At 50.1% G+C, this 16671-nt stretch overlaps 2 protein-coding genes across 2 annotated transcripts; one reads left to right on the forward strand and one right to left on the reverse strand.

The window, feature by feature from the left end:
* Positions 1-226: 226 nt before the first annotated feature.
* Positions 227-1165, forward strand: LOC126036869 (olfactory receptor 10AG1-like). Its single transcript, XM_049797082.1, has one exon. It carries the CDS (start codon positions 227-229, stop codon positions 1163-1165), a length of 939 nt encoding a protein of 312 aa, XP_049653039.1.
* A 12731-nt stretch (positions 1166-13896) lies between these two features.
* LOC126036812 (olfactory receptor 14C36-like) lies at positions 13897-14799 on the reverse strand (the record flags this gene model as incomplete). Its single annotated transcript, XM_049797024.1, has 1 exon — positions 13897-14799. A coding segment is annotated over exon 1 (903 nt), but the record flags the coding sequence as incomplete, so codon positions are not given.
* Between the last annotated feature and the right edge of the window lie 1872 nt (positions 14800-16671).

The raw sequence follows: 16671 nt of genomic DNA on the forward strand, positions 1-16671 counted from the left end.
GGTCAAGGATTCTGTTCTCTCCTCTCTTTACAAACCTCCCTGCAGCGAGCAACCCATGTTGGGTTTGCAAACATTCATGCCAATCTTGGTCAAGCTCGCCTAACCCTGCAATCACCTGTATGTGGATGTTTGTAGTCTTTCTCTAGGCTTGACAGTATGTGTGATGGTGGACAGGCCATCAGCATCCTCTAAGAGCCTGTTGTTTGAATTGCTCTGTATAGAGAAAATGTCCCAAAGAAAAGGCTTGGAGAATCACACTGTTGGATCTGGATTCATTCTTCTGGGATTTTCTGGCCACTCCAGCTTGCAGGGCCTGTGCTTCGCAGTATTCCTGGTCATCTACCTTGTGGTCCTCACAGGGAACAGCCTGATTGCTCTCATCACAGTGGTGGACTCAAGCCTCCACAGCCCCATGTATTTCTTCCTGAGGAACTTGTCCTTCCTGGAGGTCTGCTACACGTCAGTCACTCTGCCAAAAATGCTGGTGGGTTTCCTGATGGAAGATGGCCGGATCTCCTTCCTTGGCTGTGCTGCCCAGCTGTATTTCCTGGTTTTGTTGGGCAGCATCGAATGCCTTCTCCTGGCTGCCATGGCCTACGACCGCTACACAGCCATATGTGACCCCCTGCACTATACCCTCATCATGAGCAGGGGTCTCTGCATCAGACTGGTGGTGGGGTCATGGATAGCTGTCATTCCGGTGCAAGTCGGACAGACCTACCAGGTGTTCACTTTGCCCTTCTGTGCGTCCCATGACCTTCACCACTTTTTCTGTGATGTTCCCCCTCTGCTGGAACTGGCCTGTGCTGACACTTTCTGGCACCAAGTGATGCTGTACACCATCATCCTGGTATTTGCCATCCTTCCCTTCTCCTTAATAGTTATTTCTTACATTCAAATTATCAGGGCAATTCTGAAAATACCTTCAGCTCTGGGCAGGCACAAAACCTTCTCCACCTGCTCTTCGCACCTCGGGGTGGTGATGCTCTTCTACGGCTCAGCCACAGTCACCTATTTAAAGCGACGGTCGAGGGATTCTGTAGATGCTGACAAATACCTGGCCCTGCTTTACACAATTGTGACCCCCACATTTAACCCTCTCATCTATAGCCTGAGGAATAAGGAAGTGAGGATTGCCTTGAAGAGACTCTTACGGACAAAGTGATACTACAGAGTATGTGAAATATAGTCCCAGATGTTCCACTGGGGTACGTGGTTGCCTGAACAAAGGCATCCCATATTTGCTCAAAGAAAACTACATGTCCAGCCTGGCTTTAATCCTCCTCAAGAAGGGGAAAGGTGTCCTGAGGCATTCCTGTTAGATCCTGCCCCACCATGATATCTTAGTACTCTAGAGTATCTTCAGTGCCCCTAAGTATTTCAATGCAAATAGCTACTTCAAGCTGTGTCTGACCTATGTAATATTAAAGGGAAACAGTCAAAGCATGGTCTGTAGTCAACGAAGCCCAGAGGGTGACACAACCGATGAAGAGATGACTACCTTCAGGTTTGAGAAATCACTTGCTAGACCCCATGGACTATCTACAGTGTCCCTGCGTGCAATCAGCTAAAAAAAGTTAAAAGACATGAAGGTCTTCTTCTCCTGCTATGATGTCTTGCACTGAGTTGTGTAATGCTTGACTATCTTGACATAAAGAATAATAATAAAAAATCTCCAGGGGGACAGTCCAGCACTGGAATAGTGTCCCAGAGAGCTGTGGAGTATCTGTTTGTCATGGTTTAACACCAACAAGCAACTAAGCACTGCTGAGTTACTCGCTCAGTCCCCAGCAGTGAGGTGGGGGAGAGAATTGGAAGAGGAAAAGTAGGAAAACTGGTGGGTTGAGTTAAAGGCAGTTAAATAGATAAAGAAAAAGCTGGGCACACAATCAAAGTAAAAGAAGGAATTGATTCACTCCTTCCTATTAGCAGGCAGGTGTTCACCCATCTCCAGGAAAGCAGAGCTCCATCACACAGAACAGTTACTTAGGAAGACAAACGCCATCACTGCAACACTCTGCCCACCCCTTACTTCCTCTGCCAGTTTGTTTTGCTGAGCATGATGTCATACGGTCTGGGATATCTCCTAGTGAGTTGGGGTCAGCTGTGCCAGCTGTGTCCCCTCCCAATGTCTTGTGCATCCCCAGCCTACTGGCTGGCAGAGCAGTGTGAGAAGCAGAAAAGGCCTTGACATTGTGCAAGCTCTGCTCAGCAGTAACTAAACCATCCCTGTGTTATCAACGCTGTTTTCAGCACAAATCCAAAACACGGTCCCACACAAGCGTCCATGGAGAAAATGAACTCTCTCCCAGCCAAAACCAGCACAAGCATTTATGTACAAAATCAGCTTTGCCACTCTGAAACGGTCTCTTTGAAAAACTAGCCCGGTGGGGGTTTTTAGCCCAAATTCCTATGCAGCACTGAAGTGTGTTTCCACATATGGAGCAGCTTTGCACAATGTCTGCTCCAAGAGGGGAAATATCTCAGCCTGCAATTGGAAATGGCTGATGCTGGGAGGGGATAAATGTGTCTCCTGAGACAATATTTGATATGCATACAATACAAAAAGATTGTGAAGGTGAATGGGTATGACAGAAAGAGGAAAACTGCCCACCCAATGGAGCTTTGCAGAAGGAGGAAGGAGCGGTACACAGCATAAGGTGACACCAGTGGGATTAGCACGTAGGAAAGACTTTTGAAGGGAAGGCTTTGCAAGGGCATACCCTGACTTCACCTAGCTGCAAAATAGAGACTGGGCAGTGTATTGAAGTGATGGTGAGAAGTGTCCTGGGGTAAAAGAGTGTGGATGAGAGAAGGTTGGAGAGATTTGGGCTGCAGAGATTTGAGGGAGTCCTTGGATGTTCAGAGTAGGCTGAGCTTTGGAAATGAGAAAAATAAAGAAGCTCTCAAGGATGTTGTGGAATTACTAGTACTATCACCAAGAACAGTAACAGCACATTGCTGTAAGGCAATTCCTTATTCTTCATTATGATTAATTAAAGCACTTTCATTTCACTCCCAACATTCATCTTGACATGACAAAAGATCCATAAGTTCTCGATAGTTAGGCTCTGGCATGAGTTCTTAAAGCAGTGGGTTTTCTCTCATGGCTACCTCTTTGTTGTCATTTACATGTTACACTTCTTAGACAGCATTGCCCTTTAAATTATCCCTGCCTCACATCTTTTCTCCCTGTTTTGTGAGGAGAGGGAGATAGAAGAGGGGAGGTGTTTCTTTTTAGTCAAAGGTGGCAGAGGGACAGATCTCAGATTATTGCAAATGCTCAAAGGAAGCCAACATTGCCCTGTGGTGTACACTAACACAAGACTGTTACTGTCATTTCCAGTCTCTGAAGTCCAAGTTGTGCAGCAGAGACCCTGGAAGCTCTGAGCTCCTTTCATCTGTCCTGCATCTCAACATGTAGAATGAAACTAACCTAGTCAAAAAGATTCTTTGGATTCTCTTCACAGCCTGAAGCACCGCATTTGCCAGGAGACTGCCCAGGAGACCAAAAGAGGACTCACGCTCCTCTGCACAGAAAGCATAGCTGTTCCCAGGAATCTCAGGAGGCACGGCATACCGATTCCTGGGTTCAAGGAGCTGGTCAAATTACTTGTCTCCACTTCCGTAATGGTGGCTGCGATGCCCGGCCCATGTGCAGACTCTGTACAGGGATGCTGACGTTCATGGAGCAATCTGCTTGGACCTGAGAGCCGGCTGGCCCTGCTTGGAATCCAAGGTAGAACTTGAGACCTCCTGAGTACAGGACCATTCCACCCTGAGTTCTCCTATGCCCCTCTGCTGTAGAGACCCCCACCTCCAGCTGAATTCTTTCTCCTGGGACACACTGCAAGGCACAGGCTTATGGAAAGTTTATTGGGAAAGGGAGTGCTGGGATTCTGGTCCAGCCTCCCAGCAAAAGGTGGGGTATCACCAGTTCCAGGGTCAGGTTGGCTGAAACATCATGGGGTTTATTCTGCTCCCAGTGCAGACCTTGCCCCCTTCCCCTTGAAAAACTTCAGGAGGTCTCTGTTGGCCAAAGCCACAAGGGTGTGAAAGTGCCTCTGGACAGAAATTCCAATGTGTCAACATTTAAGATTTGTGGGCCAATGCCTCTGGCAAGATAGCGATATGGGGAACTGCAGGACACTACGGGTAAAGAAAGAGAATGACGTGGTTAACTGAGCGGCACCCATGGTCATAAACATTACAGCAACCATCTCAGAAGTACCATAAGAACGTACAAAACAAGAGATGCAGGGCCAATGGGGAAAGGATTAACATGGCAGGCTACTCTTTTGGAGGGTAGGAGAGAACAGCTTGGGCAAAGGGAAATGAAAAGGGAAGCAAAGGATGTGGTCAGGGCTGTTTGGGGACACCTGTGAAGCAGCCCTGCACCTGATGTGAAGTACTTCTGTGGTGAGGGAGAACCTGGGAGCTTTCTCTCATTTGAAGACATGAAGGGGAAGGAAGGACAGCATCATTCAGGCTGGAAACGACCTTGGGAGGTTTCTCGACCAACCTCCTGCCCAAGACAGCGTCAGACCAGATTCCTCAGGGCTTCATCCAAACACGGCTTGGTCACTTTCTGGGATAGAGCTGGCAAACGCCCTCTGGGTAATGCCTTCCAGAACTTGACTACTGTCATGTTGGAAAAGTTTCTTCCTGTATGTACCCTGACCTTCTCTTGTTTCAGCCCATTGCTTCTTGTCCTTGTGTCTTGTACCATGGACATGAGGCTGACTCAGTCTTCCTGGGAACAGTGCAATGCTGCTGCATGTTCCCCCAAGATCTTCTTTCCTCCTGGCCAAACAAGCCCAGCTCTTTTAGCTTCTTTTCACATTCCAAGTGCTCCTGCCCTGACCACCATGGTGCCCTTCCACTGAACAGGCTCCAGTTTACCAATGTCTCTCGGGTATTGTGGGGTCAAAACCTTGGCAAATATTCTGGATCTGTTCTAAAATGTGCTGAGCAGAGGGGGATAATCACTTCCACTGTCTGTGCTCCTTCTCATACACCCAGGATGCCGTTGGCCACCTTTGCTGATGGCTCATCTTTTGCCTAATGAAACCCAAAGACCACTAGAGCCTTTCCCACAGAGCTGCTACCTAGGCATGCAGCCCCTGGCCTCTGTCATTGCAGGGGCTTAGTTCCCCTTGGGGTATGGACTTTGGATTTGTCTTTATTGGATATCATGAGGTTCCTTTTGGCCCATCCCTCCAGCCTGTCTATGTCCTTTTGAGATGGCAGCCCTGCCCTCCAGTGTAGTGTCTGCTCTCCTCAGTGTGGTGTTGTCCTGGTTTTGGCTAGGATAGAGTTAATTTTCATGCTAGTAGCTGGTATAGTGTTATGTGTTGCATTTAGTATGTGAAGAATGTTGATAACACTGATGTTTTCAGTTGTTGCTCAGTAGTGTTTAGACTAAAGTCAAGGATTTTTCAGCTTCTCAAGCCCAGCCAGCGAGAAAGCTGGAGGGGCATGGGAAGTTGGCACAGGACACAGGCAGGGCAGCTGGCCCCAAGTGGCCAACATTGAATTCCACACCATGTGACATCACATCTAATATACAAACTGGGGGGAGTGGGGGCGGGGGGAATCGCCTCTCGGGGACTAACTGGGTGTCGATCGGTGAGTGGTGAGCAATTGCATGATTTGTACATTCCAATCCTTTTATTATTACTGTTGTCATTTTATTAGTGTTATCATTATCATTATTGGTTTCTTCTTTTCTGTTCCATTAAACCATTCTTATCTCAACCCATGAGTTTTACTTCTTTTCCCGATTTTCTCCCCCATCCCACTGGGTGAGAGGGCAGTGAGTAACTGGCTGCGTGGTACTTAGTTGCTGGCTGGGGTTAAACCACGACATCATCCCAACTCCAAAAGGAGCATGGGGGATGGTGAAGAGGGGGTTAACAGATAGTACAGAACCATTCTGTTGCTCCTTCCTCCTCACACTTGTCCCCTTTTCCAGCATGGATCTTCTCCATGGGATCCCACCATATTTGCAGTCAAGGCTATGTGGTGTTCATTCCTTTCTGTCTTACTTTTCTCCCTTATACTCAGAGAATCACAGACATGTTGAGATTGGAAGGGACCTCTGGAGATCATCTGGTTCAACCCCTCAGCTGAGGAAGGCTCAGCTAGGGTATATTGCTCAGCACCTTATTTAGGTGAGTATGGAATAACTCCATGGATGGGGACTCTCAAACTCTCCGGGCAGCCTGTTCTAGTGTTAAACCACCCACACAGTCAAATAGTTTTTTCTTGGGTTCAGATGGAATTTTATACCCATTAATAAGATCCTCCTCAACCTTTTCTTCTCCAGGCTGAACAGTCCCACATCTCTCAGCCTTTCCTCCTAGGAAAGATGCTTCAGTCCCGTAAACCAGCTCTGTGGCCCTTTGCTGGACTTGCTTGAGTAGATCAACAAGTATGATGCTCTGGGCAGCCCAGCACTTGACACAGCACTCCAGCAGTGGCCTCAGCAGTGCTGAGTAGAGAGGAAGGATCACTTCCATCCATCTGCCAGCAATGCTTCTCCTAATGCAGCCCAGGACGCTGTTGGCCTTTGCCATGAGGGTGCATTGCTCGCTCATGCTCAGCTGCTTGTCCTCTGGGTCCTCAAGGTCCTCCTCTGTGGAGCTGCTATCTAGGTGGTCAACCCCAGCATGATGTCCACATTGTAGTTGGATCACAAGCTGTCCTCCCCGAGGGACTTGTCCTTCTTGAAGATGACCTTCACCTCTGGCACAAGTCCCATGGTGCTGCAGAGTTGCCTGGGACTGCAAACCCCTCTCCTGCCAGGGCTGCTCAGCCCAGGCCTGTTTCTCTCTGGGATTGGGGACTGCAGCTTTTGCTCTTTGTGGGAACCTCATTCATCATGATGTTGCCACCTGCCATCTACTCCAGCATGCCTCTGCTGAGCAGCAAAGCCTTTCTAGACAAGGGCTGCCAGCACTTGGGGGAAGGCTTCCTTGTTACAAGTCTGCCCTTGGCCCTGGTGCCACATCTGAGGTGCGGCTGTCCTAATGGGCGTCAATGCCTACCACCTTGGGTGTGGACAGGGGGAGCTCTGCATACCATGGCAGAGCTGTGAGATGAGTGGAATAAGAGCTGAGGTGAGGAAGGACAGCTCCCATAGGTTATTTGGTAAATGGAGACACAACATGCTCAGGAGACACTGACAGAGGAGATGAGAAGTGGGGGATTCCTTCTGTGATGTCAGGGCAGCTCAGATAAGTGTGGAGACTCTCTATGGGACAGGCAACTGATTTAGGTGGGAGCTTCTGTGTGAGTCAGCTTCCGAATAGACCATCCAGTCTGATGCTCACCTGGACCTGCAACTCCCAGAAGAGGAAGAGCTGGTCAGGGATGTGAAGGCTGGAGTCAGCCTTGGCCATAGTGACCATGAAATTGTGGTCTTCCAGATCCCCAGGGATGGGAAGAAGAAGAGCAGAAGAGAGCAGACCCTGCACATCAGGGAATGAGAATTTGGCCTATTGAGGGCACTGGCAGGTGGGGTCTAAGATGGCAGTGTCAGGGCCCTGAGCAGCATCACCTGCGGCCTCCACCCACACCTCTGTCCATGGGCCCAAGAGACGATTGAAGCCTAGGCCTGAGTTTTAGCCCCAGCTTGACCTATGCTGTAGGGCTACTGGTCTCCAGACACAGCCATAGACACAGCCTTGCCTGTCCATGGACCTTGTTGATTCAGACTTGCAGGCTCACTTCCCACCTTGACTCTATGGGTTGCACAAGGGAAGGACTCTGTGGCCCTCCAAGTGCCAGAACCCAGCTGATTCATGGAGGCCTGGGGCCTTTCTGCTTCCTTCTTTCTTGTCATCACTTGGTCAGGTTTTTGGGGAAGAGGAGGGAAAAGCAAGGGTGGTTTTCAGGTGCCAATGATTGAACTGGTGGAGCAGAACCATCACATGTGAAATGATCTATGATCATGGAGCTGTGTTCGGAGAAGACATTGGCACTGTGCAAACACTATACAGCAACAGCTAAAACACTGGTGTGTGATCAGCACTGTTTGAGGCACCAATGCAAAACATAACACCATAGGGGCTGCTACGAAGAAAGTGAAACCCACCCCAGCCAGGCCCGGGACACTTGAACCAGAGTCCCCAAAATGGACACAGTGGTGTACAGGTGGTTTGACAAGTGATGGGCAGGGGAGACAATATTTTCCCTCACTCTTTTGGTGATGCTCCTCTTTCTACTCTCCAGGACACTGCTGGCCACTTTGGTACCAGGTAGCCCTGGATCATGTGGATCACTGCTGGATCGTGTTTTGTCTTCTGTATCACCACCAGGGCTGTTTCCTCAGAGATGCTCTCTAGCCAGGCAGTCCCCTTCCCCTGAAACTGCAGGCTGTTAGTCTATCCCAGGTGCAGGATCTGGCCTTTGTCTTTCTTGTATCTCACAACGTTCCTGACAGGACAGTCCTTCTGCCTCTTAGGTTCCCGTGAATGGCAACCCAAGGTACAGGAATGGTCCTTCCAATATAGTGCCATCAACAAATGTGGTGAGAGTTGCCTCCTCTGGGTCATGGACACAGGTGTTAAACTGCACAGCACCCAGGAGAGTCCCCTGTGCAGCCCCACAATACCCCAATATGTCCCTCTGTCCTCCAGGTAGGGTATGGCCGTTCACCACTGTGCTCTCAGCCTCATCATCCAACTGGTGTTTTGCCCGTCTCTTTGTCTATCCATCCAGACCTTAATGTCCTAACTTGAGCAGAAGAATATTGAGGGAGACTGTGCCAAAAGTCTTGATGAAGTGGAGGTAAACGACATCCACCGAGCTCCCCTCGTGCACAAATGCACTTCCTTCATCATGACGGCAATCAGCTTGGCAAGGCCTGATTTACCCTTGGGAAGTCCATGCTGATGTTCTCCTTTTTTAGGTGCCCAGAAATGTCACCCATGAGGAGTCATTCAATGGCACACTCCTCGTCAAAGTGACCTTGTACAGCCTGTGGTTCCCTGGGTTGTACTTCTGGTCTCTTTGGAAGATGGGCGCAACATTGGTTTGTCTTCCATCTCAAGACACCCCTACCAATTCCATGACCCTTTACAGAGGACATTCCAAAGAAATATCAGTCTTTCCCTGTAACTTCGTTAACACTATTCTGCCTGTCCTACGGACTACTTATTTTCTCTAGTCTTTCATGTAGTTGCACCTGTCCTGACAAAACGACCATTTGTGAAAGTCATCTTTTCAGATGCAGACTGCCTAGGCAAAGGCCCTTTCCATGATGCTCCACTTCTCTCCTTCCCTTCCTCTTTGTTCATTCAGATACCTCTCCCCTATGCAGCTGCTTTGAGCTTCAGGGAGTTAAAAGCTTGCCTGTCTTCCAGGGGTCTAATTGTCTCTTTAGCCAATTCTTTAATTGTGTTTATATGTAACTTTTTCGTATGCATCACAAACATTTCTCATAAGACTATCCCTTGTAGAAAGGCAGCCTCATTAGGGGCAGCTTGTACTTCCCAAGTTGTTGAGGAGTGCGACTTATTGTTTTTGAAACCTCATCATGATCTTTTCTTTGCTTGCAAATAGGAAAAATTCTTCTGGGCCTGTGTGCAGCCGGTTCTCTAAGGAGAGCAGGGGGGAGATGGTGCAAAGGAGCTGTAACCTCCAGCTGTAGAGACCAGTGGAGAAGTCTGAGGCAAGGAACAGAGATGTAAGCCCCAGGTGGCCAATGTCAGAAGTGCTGAGGTTTGAGAGGTGAGGAGCAAGGGTGTCCATACAGTGTCAGACCTCAAGGGACTGCTTTTTGTAGCTGTCCAGACCTCCTGAGGAGACACTCTGGATCATTATCACTTGGAGGATGCTTCTATCACCTCTTCTCTAAACCGAAAATAATAAAAGCTTTTCTTAACAAAAAAATAAAGTAAATCATAAGTATAGGTGCACTTTGAAATCTTCCTCCTTAACTACACTATGAAATTTTTCTAATTAGCTGTACAAGTCTTGCAGACTTGGAGATAATTGCAGGAAGACACAAGGCTCGTTAGGGCTTTCTGTATTTTAATGAGCCCCATGGTGTGTTTGAGGCTGAGTCCATGAACCTCAGCTACTGAGAGTAGACTGAAAGAAACTTCTCAAGAAGTCAAAGTCAGAAGCAAAGTACCTTGAAGAATTAATGGGCCCCACTGAGGGCCATTCCTGACAAAGCCTCCCCAGGGACTCGTTAGAGCAGATACTTGGAGGCTGTGATTGCAGGTAGGCAAAAGCACTGTGAAGGTGGCTACAATGCTGAGAAAAGATTTGCTTTGTTTTACGAAGCAGAAAGGCCAATCCCTGATCTGCAGGCCTTGGGAAGACAGATCCTGTCCCTCACAGGTGAGTCAGCGCTCTTCCTGGGGGCAGCAGGGTGTGAGGGTGAGCAATGCCAAGTGTAGGAAAACTGTACAATACATCCTAGATTACCCAAGCAGGGGTGAGGAAGAAACTAAGTCCAGAGCCTCAAAACAAGTTTTGCCTGGTAGGCCTCCATGGCAGAAGCTACTGTCAAATCCAAGGTGACAAATCCCTTGGACCTGTTTGGCTTCTCAGCCTTGCCAGAGCACTTGGCCATCTCTCCTGCAGGCTGTCATAACCTGCCCCATGCCTTACCTCCTTCCCTTCAGGCTGTTGATGTCCATCTTGCTTTCCCACCTAGCTCTCACCCCAGCATTTCTGTTCCTTCACGGATGTTTCTCCAGCCTGGCTGGATTTTCCTTGAAACACAAGGCCATGGGCTGATCTGGGCTCCCTCTGGGTAACCTCTTGCACCACATGGATACCCTTTGAGTGACATTTCTTTCTCACCACATCCAGTCTGAACCTTCTAAGCTGCACTTTGCGTAGGTTTCCTTCTCTTCCCACTACCAAGAAAAGCTCCATCATCTCTGAAGCCACCCTTCAAGCCGGTGCACTCTACCACTATAGTGCCCTGAGCCTCCGCTTCACCAGGCGAAAGAAGCCCAAGTCCCTCAGCCTCTCCAAAGAGGCCCCACCCTGGCAGATGTCCTCTGGGACCACTCCACTTCTTCCCCGCTCCTCCAGACTGGGGAAGAACCCTCCACTCGGACAGACTAGTCCAGATGTGGCCACATCTCATTGAGGAATGAGAACACCCTTGCCTGGGTGGCCACCCCTCTCCTAATACAGCTCTGTATGCAGTTGGCCTTATTCACTGTTTGTAGTGTTTGCTGTATTAAATGGCATTTCAAATGATACTGCACAGAGGCTGCGTGCCTTTCTTACTGGGGACATAAGCAACCAGAACCTCCGGGTACAGAACAACCACCGAGTCCTGTGCCTGCTGCTGGCTATCAGATTCTCAGGCAGAAGTGATGTCATAGTCAACATGCCAGCCATGTGCCTGCTGATGGCCAATGACCCCAAGAGATTGGAGATTCCAATGACCTCACACTCACCTTCATGGCCATGTGCCTCCTACTGGCCTATGAGCTTCTCTGACATAATTGGTGTCGGAGTGATAGCCCAACCCATCAGCCTTCTTGTGGCATGTCAACTGAGCAGCCAGAAGTAACCTCACCGTGATCTTCCAAGCCACATGCCTGCTGCTCTCCCGTCATGTACTCAGGCAGAAGAGGTGTGAGAACCCATATCCGAGGCCTTGTCCTAGATGGGCCTACCAGGTACTGGGGGAAAGGGATTCTCCCAATCAACACGCTTCTGTTGGCCTGCCGGAGACACTGGCAGATGTGAGCGTAAAAGCACATATCCCAGCCATGAGTCAAGGGCTGACCTATCAGCTCCTTCAGAAAGAAGTGACCTCACAGTCCCTTTCCCAGCCACGTTCCTTCTGCTGGCCTATCAACTCCAAGGACAGAAGGGACCTCCCAGCCACCTTCCCAGCCTTGTGCCTCCTGCTGTCCCATGAGATCCTGAGGCACAGCTGACCTCACCATAGCATTCCCACCCATCTCCTCCTTGTGGCCTATGAGGTCATCAGACAAAGGTGTCCCGATCCAATATCGGGGAGGGTTCTTAAATGATCCCAAGAGCGATATTAAGACACAAACAAGGTCAGATGCTGTACAACCTTCCAAGTTTTATTTCCTATAACAACTGATAACTGTGATAGGACAGAGGGAGGAAGAAAGGAAAAAGAGGCAGACTTAAGCAAGAAAACAGAAGAGAGCTAGCAAGACTAGTTACTACCAGCAAGAAGCCAGCAACGTCCTGCTGAGTCGGTCCCAATGAAGGTGATAAAGGGTTCAGTTCTGCTGCTGCTGCCAGCCAGGTGTCTTTCCCTCATGTTCAGGTGTTACAGTCCTTCAGATGTCTTCCAGGCGCGGGTCTTCAGCTCTCCCCACTTTTCTGCTTTTTGAGGGGGGAATATGCAGTTCTTTTATTGTCCCAGTCCCCATGATTTCTGATAAGTCCACCCATTTCCACAGGACTCATTACCATATGTGCCTCCCAGAGACCCTCCATGGGCACATGCCCAGGTGCTCATAGTGGTTTCTTCACCTTGCTCATGGGCAAGCACAGCTCGGTAGGCGTGGATATGGCGGATTCTTCAGAGACATCTTGTGCGTACTGCCCCACAACAACAGGATGTTGAGGCAGCAGCAATGTCGAGACAACCAGCCAAAACAGTCTCTCACACCCTGCTGCAGCCTTGTCCCATATGGGGCTTTGCAGATAGCTCTGCTCCAATGTCTTCAGAAGGAGAGAGGCTGTACAGGGCTGTCCGTTCCCCCAAACCAGCCCTTGGACCAGCAGGAAGATGGAGATGGCCTCGCAGCAAAGCTCACCTGTCAAGTTGGGGTGACCAGCAAGTGCTGGAAATGGCCAATGAGAGACACTGGGAGTGACAAAGACCCTGAGCCACCCTTCCTGTCTGTCCACACCACCAAGGCCACAGACCGACCTTCTCTCTCCTGCACCTGCATGTCTTCCATGCTTTCTACAAGCCCTGCCTCTGCACCACAAACCCCCGGTGTGAGTCCTTGCCCTGCATGGTCACACACTACGAGTTATACACTGGTATTTTTCTCTCCTGGGCTCTTTCCAGCACAGCACAGCTCCCCCTAAACTCTTCCAACTGCCTCTGACCTCCCTCCACCTCCCCTGCCCTCTGCCCAGTGCAGCCCAGTCTGGCATGGCCCCACAGCTGTGCCCATCACAGGATGTGGCAGAGCTCTGGGCACTGACCCCACAGCCCCAGACCCTCTGAAGGGCACAGCAGCTCCTCGGGCGTGGAGAGGGGTGAGCCCCAGGGGTGGGGGGCATGCATGGCACAAGGCCTGAGGAGATCCCCTTGTGTGATGGAAATGCTGCAATGGAAGGCAACTCTGACACAGAAGTGCCTACTGCCTGTCCTTGCCTGTGACCACAGGGCTGCCACACAGCAAGACTCTAACCATGCTTGAAGAGCACTCAGGCCTTCCACCAACCAAAGGGTTCAGAAGGAAAGCAGGGAAGTGGGAAAAGAGCAGCTCGGGAAAGACGAAGCGCTGGTGCTCCCAGGCAGTGCTGCTGTGCCGGGACTCTTCTTCCCCTCTGCAGACAGGCACTGCTCCCTGCAGCTGCAGAGCAGGTCTTGGAGGGAGGATCTCAGAAAAACAAGTCACTGCAGGGCCCTTTATTTTGGTTAAACTCACAGAGAGTACAGCTCTTCATTTGCACAGCCTCTAGGTCACAGAAAGCCTGGATATATTGTGAATTAGAAACCAGAGAAAGACAGACATTTCTTTGTGGAAAGCATGCAAATAAGTAAAACAAAGCAAAAAGAGCAAACAAAAATGAGATTCAAACCCTGAAATCACCTTAAAAGAAACCAGAAGAAAGGCTGGGCCTATAATGAGATAAGTGTTATGCAGAAGACAAGAGGCAGTTTATTTCTTTGGAAAAACATGCAGTGATTAGTTTTCTCAGGGCATCCTTGATCTCATGGTTTCTCATGCTGTAGATGAGGGGGTTCAATGTTGGAGGCACCACTGAGTACAGAACTGCCACCGCCAGGTCCAGGGATGGGGAGGAGATGGAGGGGGGCTTCAGGTAGGCAATTATTCCAGTGCTTACAAACAATGAGACCACAGAGAGGTGAGGGAGGCAGGTGGAAAAGGCTTTGTGCCGTCCCTGCTCAGAGGGGATCCTCAGCACAGCCCTGAAGATCTGCACATAGGACAGCACAATGAAAACAAAACACCCAAATCCAAAAGAGACACTAACTACAAGTACCCCAGCTTCCCTGAGGTAGGCATCTGAGCAGGCAAGCTTGAGGATCTGGGGGATTTCACAGAAAAACTGGTCCACCGCATTGCCTCGGCAGAGGGGTAGTGAAAATGTATTGGCAGTGTGCAGCACAGCATAGAGGAACCCACTGCCCCAGGCAGCTGCTGCCATGTGGACACAAGCTCTGCTGCCCAGGAGGGTCCCGTAGTGCAGGGGTTTGCAGATGGCGATGTAGCGGTCGTAGGCCATGACAGTGAGAAGAAAATACTCTGCTGAGATCAAAAAGACAAACAGTAAGAGCTGTGCAGCACATCCTGCATAGGAGATGGCCCTGCTGTCCCAGAGGGAGTTGGCCATGGCTTTGGGGACAGTGGTGGAGATGGAGCCCAGGTCAAGGAGGGAGAGGTTGAGGAGGAAGAAGTTCATGGGGGTGTGGAGGCGGTGGTCACAGGCTACAGTGGTGATGATGAGGCCGTTGGCCAACAGGGCAGCCAGGTAGATGCCCAGGAAGAGCCAGAAGTGCAAGAGCTGCAGCTCCCGTGTGTCTGCAAATGCCAGGAGGAGGAACTGGGTGATGGAGCTGCTGTTGGACATCTGCTGCCTCTGGCTGTGGAGCACTGAACAGGGAGGCAAGGGCAGTGACAAGTTAGGGTATTATTCTCTGACCAAAATCAAATCCATTTCTCATAATACATGTTCACCAGATTTTTACCATTTCAACGAGATCTCTGTTCAGCTGTGTGGATGGAGCTCTGGTTGGTGCTGGCTGGGTGTGCCATGACTAGCAGGACCTCTGTCTACTGGCTGCCAAAGAGTCAGCCCTGCTCTGCAGCAGTGGCTTTCTGGGAATGGTGCCAGTTAGTTCTGGTGTTTGAATTGGTCAGATGAAACTACTCCTAATGTAAAAGTGCTTGTCAACATCTGCACTGCCAGGTCTAAGAAACACAATCAAAGCATTGTTTGAGGGGGGGGGGGGGGGTTACAGCTCTCCCCCTGAGAGGTAATATTCTTGCATTACTGGGTAATATTCTTGCACTTCAGAAATCCTCATCATTTCTGCTGCATTCAGATAAAACAAAGTGGGTCCTGCGAGGAAAAAGTACTGCCTGTGGCATAGTGCACAGTGAGGAGAGCTGATCTGTCACTCTGTCTTCTTTCTAGCTACCCTTAGCTCTTAACTTTCTGAGATGGAGGGTAATAACACTCCTGTGTTAACCTGAAGAGACTCCAGGCACTACTGAGCGCAGAGAGATCCACTGCCCAGCAGCAAGTGACTCCCCCTTCCTGAATGTCTCTGCACCCCACCTCTTGCCAAGGACACACATGGTTCATTTCACAAACCCAGCAGCATTTCCTCGCTCATGGAGTCTCTGTGCTTTTCCATGGGGCATTCAGGTAACACCAAGATGCTATGGGACAGACCTGCATTCTGGAGGGCAGCTCACAGCTAGGAAGGACACCCCAAGAAAATAGCCAAGTGTCCTGATGATGGTATCTCAGGAAGGGAGAGTCAGCTCATTTCCTAGGGAATGACACAGGCTGCATTGCCCACAGCCCCACAGCTTGGAGGGAAGCTTGGACACCTGTGACTTTGTTCCCATGGACACAGCTGCATGGGAGGACCCAAAGATCAGCCTGTCACTCTGCAGTTGAAACTCCCAGCCAAGAGAAACAGCCAGAATAAGGCAATAGTAGCAATAACACACTAGTGGAGAATCAAGAAAAAATGCAGTGACTGACTGGCTCAGAGAGGCAAATGCAGAGGCAGCTGGGCAGTCAGGAAAGAGTTACCCTTACCCAGCTGTACGTGCCACCTCCCAGGCACCAACACAGCCAGGCAGTTCTTCTCAGTCCCTGTGCTCTACTTCAGGAGGCTCCTGTCAGACTTACTGATCCCTCAGAGTGTCACCTCAGGAGTCTCTGACTTGTTCAAGCACGACAGCTCATTTTCCATTTCCCCTGAAAATTCTCCAAGAGTAGGAAACAGAAAACCAAACTCAGGAAAGCTCCTTAACTTTATAGCAATCCCTGCTTTGACCTTGCCCTTGGAAAGTGCCCTTGGAAATCTCCTGGGGATGATCTGGAGCTGTGAGCAGCCCCGATCCACACAGCACCCTCTTGTCAGCAGAAGGACCCTGCCCTGCTGGGGTTTGCTTCTTCCACCCACAGCTTCTCCCCCCCACAGCTTCTCCCGACTCTGCTTTTGGAGTTCCCCAGGAAGGCAGAGTACTTACCCTGACCAGCGGCAGAGTCCCTGTCCCAGCACACAGCCCCCTGGGCTGAATGGACCCTGCTCAGAAGGACAGCCCTGGGCACCCCTGGCTGCACACCCACCTTCACACTCTGCAGCCATCCCCGGGTGAAGGCAGCTGACATGCCCTGTCCCTCTGAGGGTGCAGCAGGGAAGCTGTGCTCCAAAGAGCGTCCTTTTTGTCTACACTGCAGAAACTGTGAGAGTTTTCCTGA

This window comes from Accipiter gentilis, unplaced genomic scaffold (genome assembly GCF_929443795.1).
Source record: "Accipiter gentilis unplaced genomic scaffold, bAccGen1.1, whole genome shotgun sequence".
NCBI lineage: Eukaryota > Metazoa > Chordata > Aves > Accipitriformes > Accipitridae > Astur > Astur gentilis.

Coding starts and splice junctions, on each gene's coding strand:
- LOC126036869 (XM_049797082.1), top strand. CDS start 227: ATGTCCCAAAGAAAAGGCTTGGAGAATCACACTGTTGGATCTGGATTC.